An 8,267-nucleotide genomic window follows, 5' to 3' on the forward strand; every position below is an offset into this window, starting at 1 on the left:
GCCTTCTCTAACTTATTTCTAGATTCTGCTAATAACATTTCACTCAATGCCTTTATGGAGAATCTGCTACTTTGCGCCAGAGTGGTACCAGTGGCGATTTTAGCATTTAAATCTTGGTAGGGCAAAGAAAATAAATAATAATAATTGGGATGCATGCCAGCAGAACTGCACAACACAACACTAAACAATACATTAATTGCACTTTAACGGTGACAAACGGTGCCCACAAACTGTAAGGGCCTACATAGAGCTGTCCTAACAGCAGTCCCAACATCTTACCACTGCTGTATCTGGCTATCAGCGGAGCCTTGTCTAGCAGCGAAACAGTTAATTCAGCCTCATTTACTGCCTTTTCAAAAAACATAGCTGATATGGCTGACTTGCTTAAACAAATGTGGTTTCCAATTGCGATGTACAAATGATGGCATAATGGGACAACAAGCGGATAAGAGGCAATCCGTAATTTCAATTAAGACACTAATGAGCGAGCTAGGACAGAAGTAGTCTATGTAACTATTTGTTTAGCACTTTTGAAATGTAAAGCGACAGAATTCAGAACATGGGCTGTTCTTACAGTGTTCTTCCTGTACACCAAGTCAGAACTGTATGATAAATAAATGGGGCACATAAGCAGACAATGAAAGCTCTTACAAAATTTGATGATTACATTTCTCTAAAACAGGTTATTGGCTACATGTGCACCACCAAGTCAACAGTAAGCGAAATTAAGAGGGGTAAATAGACCAAATTATTAGGGTGAGGCAAATTGGCTACTAACAGCTTACTACACAACATACACAGTATTACTTTCTTAGCTACAGTATACATATCTCCCTGACATATTACATAATTTCAGCAGCATACAATACACTTTTAGATTCACCTTGTTGTGCTGTGCTCACTTGAACAGGAAGGTGGCAAGGCCGTCCTTCATGGGCAAATTTTGTCATCAAAGTCTGGCAATCTCTGGATTTATGGTGTTTTCAAGACAACTGGGAACTCTGAAAAAAACATGGTTGATTCATGATGACGTCATTGATCTTCAAGTCGTAGCTCTAGAAAGAGGCCCAAGTTCCCAACTTACAATTCCGAGTTGGATGACCGTTCAACACACATTTCCCAGACGGAGCTCATTTTTTCCGGAATTCCCAGTTGTCTTGAACTCACTGAAGTCAAGCACATATCATGCTTCATTGACAGCATGGCCAATGTTGAACGTTTATTATTTTATACTTGGAAAAGAGACACAATCTCATATTTGGGACCACACAAACCACTCCACTGAATAGGAGGCTAGTGATTGCTTTGCAATGCTTGCAGTTAGCCACTGTCATTGATTCCTTCCAAACCACTCATTGCTGAATTAGCGATTTCCCACTTGTTGTGTAATGTTTTTGTCCAATGGCTGATGAGCACCGATACATTTTATCTATCATTTCTCATCATTAATTCTCTTCATATGACAAGGATTAAAAATTATTTTACAGTCCAATCAAAGCTACTGTAGATATAACGTGATTTGACGTCATTTTATCTGTGGCAAATGACCTTGAGCAAAACAACAGTGTTTAATTAGGAACGTCTTCCTTTCTTATAATTCAAATGAGATCATTTTTTATTTTTTATTATTCTATGTCATTTTTCATTATATACCCACATGGAAGTTATGCAAATTTCCCATGTAGGTTTACATTTATAGCTGGTTTCCAAATCTTACCAGTACACTGATTAATACATTTTCTTTAAAAAACATTTTTTTTACCTGCAGGAATATATATTTTTTTCTATCTCAGGATTGTGCCCTGGGATCACAACTCGTAACCCTGTCATATCCTCCCATGGTCACTTCTCTGCTTCAACAGAGAAACAACCTCTGTCCCTGACCAGGATACTTCTGCTTCAACAAAAATATCTAATTTGGAGATGTCCATGCTCTTACAGGATCACCCTGCACCTTGTTGAAACAGGTTATGGGGCTGGCAGGATTCCACAAAGATCCACAGGTCTTGTCAGTGGCTCTTCACTAAGAGGCTAGTACAATCAGTACAGTCTTCACAAGCAGTTTTAATTCTCAATGTATCTCAATGGCACAGCACACAGGCGAAAGCACAATTAACTAGTATAAAAAGAGTCACAAGCAAAGTGTACACAATACTACAAAGCATGAATATACATTAAGCAAACTCTTAAATTTTGCCTGCGAATGAACACAGTATCAAAACACAAGAATGACCTTACTGGTGGTCTCTAAAACCACACAGCTACCTAACAAATTGAAGTCAAGATAACAGATGGCAAGAAATGCACTGCCATTGTTATGTTCCTAGCCAGTAGGTGGCGACATGCACACTCAATTGTACGAACAGCAATATATTGTTGAAGATGAAGGAGATGGCGCATTTAAGCCCTGAACGATGCCTGACAGGCAGCTCTGTCTCCCAGGCTGCGTGTCACCCCCAAGACCACAGCCAATCGCATTCAAGGAACATAGCAGCAAACTTGGCTAGTCTTGTGAGCTAGCTAGTTAACTAGGTGGTCTTGCTGCCTATGGTATCTAGGCAGAATCCTGACTTATCAGCCTCTGAAGCTGCTATTGAATCTGATCAATATCTAAGGCTGAAATTGAATCTGATCAGCCACTCACTCTGTAAATGTAAATATTATCCACAAAACATGAACTGTCTCTTATAATTATACACAAATCAGTTATGCAAGCTAACAACCAGCACAGATAACAAGCTAGTTTGCTAACAAGACTACATAGCTAACTAGTTAGCTTGTTTGCTTACAAGACTAGCCGAGTTAGCTACAGTGTTAATTGCATGCGATTTGCTGTGTTCTTGGGGGCGGCACGCAGCGTAGGAGAGACAGACTGCCTGTCGGGCATCGTTCAGGGCTTAAATGCCCACGAGCATGGGTGTGTAGGGCAGGCTAAACATCCGAGAATACAAAGAAAGAGGCACCATGGCCGAAATATCTCTGTATCTCACCAACGTGAATGTGTCTTTGGGCCAAACGATGGACGTAGAGAAGGTAGGCTCGGCAGGTCAAGATTATGAAAAGTGTTTATTATCGGTGTTTTCAGACCAGCTAGCTAGCGTTAGCTAGTTAACGTTACTACAATTCAGTGCATCTATGTTTTCGTGCCTGTCGTCTCATGCTGACGCTTAAAACGTAGGCCATGCTACGGGTAGGCCTATGTAAAAATCGGACATTGATGCACATAGAAATGGTTGATTATCTAATTGTGTGTAAGCAGCAGCCTGTCATCAACAAGCTGTGTGTGTGTGTGTGTGTGTGTGTGTGTGTGTGTGTGTGTGTCTGTGTCTGTGTCTGTGTCTGTGTGTCCCAGAGCCCCAGCACAGGGAAGGACTTTGAGAGTGTCGAGCTGGGAGACCTGGAGAAGGGGGATCAGAAAGAAGAGAAAGCCCCACGAAGGATCATCCATTTCTCTAGCGGAGAAACCATGGAAGAGTACAGTACAGACGAGGAGGAGGGGGAGGACAAGGAACCAGAGAAGAAGGACCTACTGTCCCCCCCTGTGGATGCGGTGAGGGTGTGTAGTGTGTTAAATAGAAGTGTGTGTGCGTGTTTTTAGTTTGTGTGTATTTTACTGAAATGTACGATTAACGTCTGTACTTCCTATAATATGTGTTCCAAAACCTGGTAATAACCCATGTTTGTGTGTGTCAGAACAAGCTGACTTGGGGCCCGTACTTCTGGTTCCATATGTGGAGAGCAGCTACCTCCACTGTTTCAGGTGGGTGCCTGACATGAGACAATATGTATTATAAACCTCTAGGGTTGATGGCCTTCTCCTGCCGTACATTACCTTGATACTGCCTTGAATACTATGCTGTTGGTAAAACTCCAGAATGTGTTTTTCAGCTTGTGACTACCTCGGGGAGAGGATGGCCTCGCTCTTTGGAATCACATCGGCCAAATACCAGTACGCCATCGACGAGTATTACAGGATGAGGAAGGAGGTATGTACACAACAAGCAGATGAGGGCCATCACTAAGAGGGCCATCACTAAGAGGGCTTACGTCTTGAAAGGGATGCCTAAAGTGTATAGAATTATAGAAGGGCATAGATGCTTTGCATGTGTCTATAAGAGTGTTGTAGTAGTAACAGTAACCTAATCCCCAGTCAACTGCTACCGCATATAGAGCCTGGAAACACAGCAACAAGTGGGAATTGAAAGGGTGGGAGAAAGAGCCCGCTGCAGCTGTATTAGATGGGACTTTGAAAAATGCAGAAAAAAATGTAAATGAAAAGTAATGTTCTATCACAGCGACCACGTTATTTTTGGGAAGCCAAATTGATTGAGTTCAGGCATATAAAGTTTATATGTGTAAATTATTTCTAAAATGCATGCTATTTCCCAAACTCACTTCCTTGTTTAGCCTAAATCACTTGCACTGCTCGCACTTGGAAATCCAGAGGGGTGTTTTTAAGGGTAATGCTGGATGGTGATAGACTGCGAGCTCAGCCAATTAAAACCAGCGGTTGTTTCTTCCAATCCTGCCATAGACTTCCAGTCAAGTCCCATTCCAAGGCACTTGGATATCAGACGTCTCGACAGAGAGGGCCGGATGGTGGGCGCGATTACAGTAGTCTCATTATTTCTATGAGCACTACAGTAACTTCTATTGAAAAGTTTGTGGTCATACGCACATCCTTAAAAACATAGGTGCTGGGCTAATAAAGAATACTATTAAAGAACAAGAAGGCCCGCACATTCTTTAAGCTCTCAATTCACTGCTTTATTGACTACGTTTCAAGCTGAAACAGATCTTCGTCAGGTCAAAAACACTCCAGTAACTTCCTCTACGACAGTGGTATTCAAAGTTGGTGTTGCCACCCGGGGGAATTGCAATGGAATAAATAAAAAAATCTTATGTGGGCGGGGGCTAAAATTTAAGTGTACAGATTATTGTATGGGGACAATGTACAGCACATTTGAAAAGTATTCAGACCCCTTGACTTTTTCCACATTTTGTTACTTTACAGCCTTATTCTAAAATGGATTAAATATGTTTTTTTTTACCTTATCAAACTACACACAATACCCCATAATGACTAAAAAAGTATTCAGACCCTTTACTCAGTACTTTGTTGAAGCACCTTTGGCAGTGATTACAACCTCGAGTCTTCTTGGGTATGATGCTACAAGCTTGGCACACCTGTATTTGGAGAGTTTCTCCCATTCTTCTCTGCAGATCCTCTCAAGCTCTGTCAGGTTGAATGTGGAGCATCGCTGGACAGCTATTTTCTGGTCTCTCCAGAGATGTTCTCTCGGGTTCAAGTCCGGGCTCTGGCTGGGCCACTCAAGGACATTCAGAGACTTGTCCCAAAGCCACTCCTGCGTTGTCTTGGCTGTGTGCTTAGGGTCGTTGTCCTGTTGGAAGGTGAACCTTCACCTCAGTCTGAGGTCCTGAGTGCTCTGGAGTAGGTTTTCATCGAGGATCTCTGTACTTTGCTCTGTTCATCTTTCCCTCGATCCTGACTAGTCTCCCAGTCCCTGCTGCTGAAAAACATCCCCACAGCATGATGATGCTGCCACCACCATGCTTCACCGTAGGGATGGTGCCAGGTTTCCTCTTGGCATTGAAACCTGATTGGTGGAGTGCTACAGATATGGTTGTCCTTCTGGAAAGTTCTCCCATCTCGACAGAGAAACTCTGGAGCTCTGTCAGAGTGACCATCGGGTTCTTGGTCACCTCCCTGACCAAGGCCCTTCTCCCCCGATTGCTCAGTTTGGCCGGGTGGCCAGCTATAGGAAGAGTCTTGGTGGTTCTAAACTTCTTCCATTTAAGAATGCAGGAGGCCACTGTTTTTGGACTTTCAATGCTGCAGACATTTTTTGGTACCCTTCCCCAGATCTGTGCCTCGGCACAATCTTGTCTCGGAGCTCTACAGACAATTCCTTTGAAAAGAAATGGGGGTCCCCGCTGAAAAAGTTTGAATACCACTGCTCTGCGAGTATTACAGGATGAGGTAAGAGGTAGGCCTCTATACAGTTGTTTAAATCAGTATGAGATTACTAGTCTCACGTTGATCACACCACATCTGCCGGGGTTTAGGTTATGAGATCATTAATACGGAGCCACATTCACTTGAAATGGATGCCTAAAGGGCATTGATGGTTCACATGTTTGTGTTTATGAGCATTCCATTAACAACTTCTTGTCTTTTCTTCGCAGAAGGAGGAGGAAGATGAGGACAACCGGTTATCAGAGGAGGCGGAGCAATACTTTGTCGAGAATCAGGACGAGGAGATCCATGGACCAATGACGGATCAGCCAGAGGGAACCGCTACCACCCCCCACTCCACGGACACCTATCAGGTTGAGAAAGAGGCCAAGGCCACGCCTACTGCCATCAGGGTCCCAGCCATTGTCACGACAACAACCTAACTGACTTCTGGAGAGATGATTATGTGTTGTCCATATTTGTTTTGTTTTAATTTGTCAAGGAGGTGGAGGCGCTCTGTGGTCTGTCTCTCTGATAGTGCTGAACGATTAACCGAAATTTCTCTAGAGATAAATCAGATCCAGACTGAACTGTGCGATGTAGTACGGCGTTGTAGTTTCCAACAGGCCAATATTCTACATAGTTTAGCATGTAAAACGTGGTAATTAACTATAATACCCATAATCCATTTCGCATCTGCTTGTCCGGTCTGTTTCTTTTACTGCTTCTACAGAAGAGAGAAGAATGCGAGATTGTGAGGTGATATAGAGAGCAGCTGTTGCTTCGCGAGGTATCTCTACCTGAAAATACATGATCTAAGTGATTGATATTGGTAGAAATCACTTGGTATTCAGCCGTCAAACGTATGCCTTATTTACTTTTTAAGAACAACTTAAATAGTGATTTTGTCAGGCAGCAGCTCTATAGATATGATGACTTGGAATTGAATATAAATGAATCAAATAAAACAAATGTAATATACACAACTGAAATATTTGAATAAAGTAATGTGAATAAATTATGGTTAATAAGTGATGGGCAGTCACTACCATCATGGGACTTTTATTAATAGTTTTATTCTGTGTTACAGCATTCAACCCACATAATGCATATTGCATTTTATGTTTGCAAAAATGATTGAAACCGAAATTGAAAACCATGATTATTTTTTAAATATCGAACCGAAACAGAACCGACCTGTAAAAACACTAATCGCTCAGCACTACTCTCTGAGCTCACATTTGGTTGTGGATATGAAGGAGCCATCTATAAACCTGGGAGTCAGACCTGCTACTGCTTTAGCCCACGCCTCTGTCATGCCATTAATACCAGACTACAAAGAACTATGACAACAAACAGCAAAAGACAATGACAGAGTAGCGACAAAGAAGTTTGTTTGAGTCGGTTGAAGCAGAAGCTGATCCGACTACAGGGCTAGCCTTCAGTGGGCAGTGCAGTGCCACTGTCCTTTCTGTAATCCTATAGTACAGGCACAGTGTGGTACGGTAGTAGTACTGTATCGTTTAACTATGTGTCTCCAGTGGCCTTACCCCTAACTGGAGGCTGGTCCTAACATTCCAACCTTGTGTCTATCTATCTGGTGCCTCTGAAGGGCTGTGTTCTTTTTAGCCTAAACCACAGAGCCAAGTAGTAGCCTAAACCTTAATGCACTCGAACACAGGAAGCCTTCCTCCTTTATACACTACTACTAGCATGTCACTCGTTTTAATTTAGACAACATTTGTTTAAATACTTGGTTGAGCACTGACCTAAACATGGTGTGTTGTTTCTCTGTGTAGCATTACTGGCTTGTGGTCACTTGGTGACTTGTAATTTGGAACATCTTTTCAGGCTATTGGTGTAGCTGAGATTTTGTAAAGGGAGTATAATCTATGTCATATTTGTTTTTACTAGTCCATTGGCCTAATGCACAGTTGCCCTTGTTGTAAAGGAACTTATGTTAAACATTCTTTTGATATTCACATATTTATTATTATTTTTGTATTTTCTGAGCACTTTTTTACAACCTACTTTATGTAACAACACCTTGATAAACTGTTAATAAATATACTTAACTATGCTTTAACTACAGTATTTGCTCATCTGTCTGTCATGTTGGCCAGTCAGCTAGGATCCGTGGTGGATTCTCTCTGGCTCATGTGGTGGTACTGTGTCTGTGAGTGAGTGAGTGACACGTGATTGTCTTTTGTCTTTATTGGTTAACAAAGACTTCTGTGTCCTTTTCTAGAACTGCTTGAGGTGACATTCTGTTGGCTAACCTCCCAATGCA

The 8,267-nt window shown here is 42.0% G+C and overlaps 1 protein-coding gene across 2 annotated transcripts; it reads left to right on the forward strand.

Moving 5' to 3' along the window:
* Positions 1 to 2,902: 2,902 nt before the first annotated feature.
* LOC120024107 (protein FAM177A1-like) lies at positions 2,903 to 8,063 on the forward strand. 2 transcript variants are annotated; one of them, XM_038968247.1, is made up of 5 exons: positions 2,903 to 3,033; positions 3,353 to 3,556; positions 3,694 to 3,760; positions 3,889 to 3,986; positions 6,208 to 8,063. In XM_038968247.1, the coding sequence occupies exons 1-5, from the start codon at positions 2,965 to 2,967 to the stop codon at positions 6,418 to 6,420; spliced, it is 651 nt and encodes a 216-aa protein (XP_038824175.1). In that variant the 5' UTR covers positions 2,903 to 2,964; the 3' UTR covers positions 6,421 to 8,063. The 2 variants fall into 2 exon arrangements, with proteins under 2 accessions (XP_038824175.1, XP_038824176.1); XM_038968248.1 differs by having other exon boundaries at positions 3,353 to 3,550.
* The last annotated feature ends 204 nt before the right edge of the window (positions 8,064 to 8,267 follow it).

This window comes from Salvelinus namaycush, chromosome 29, assembly GCF_016432855.1.
Source record: "Salvelinus namaycush isolate Seneca chromosome 29, SaNama_1.0, whole genome shotgun sequence".
Taxonomy (NCBI): Eukaryota; Metazoa; Chordata; class Actinopteri; order Salmoniformes; family Salmonidae; genus Salvelinus; species Salvelinus namaycush.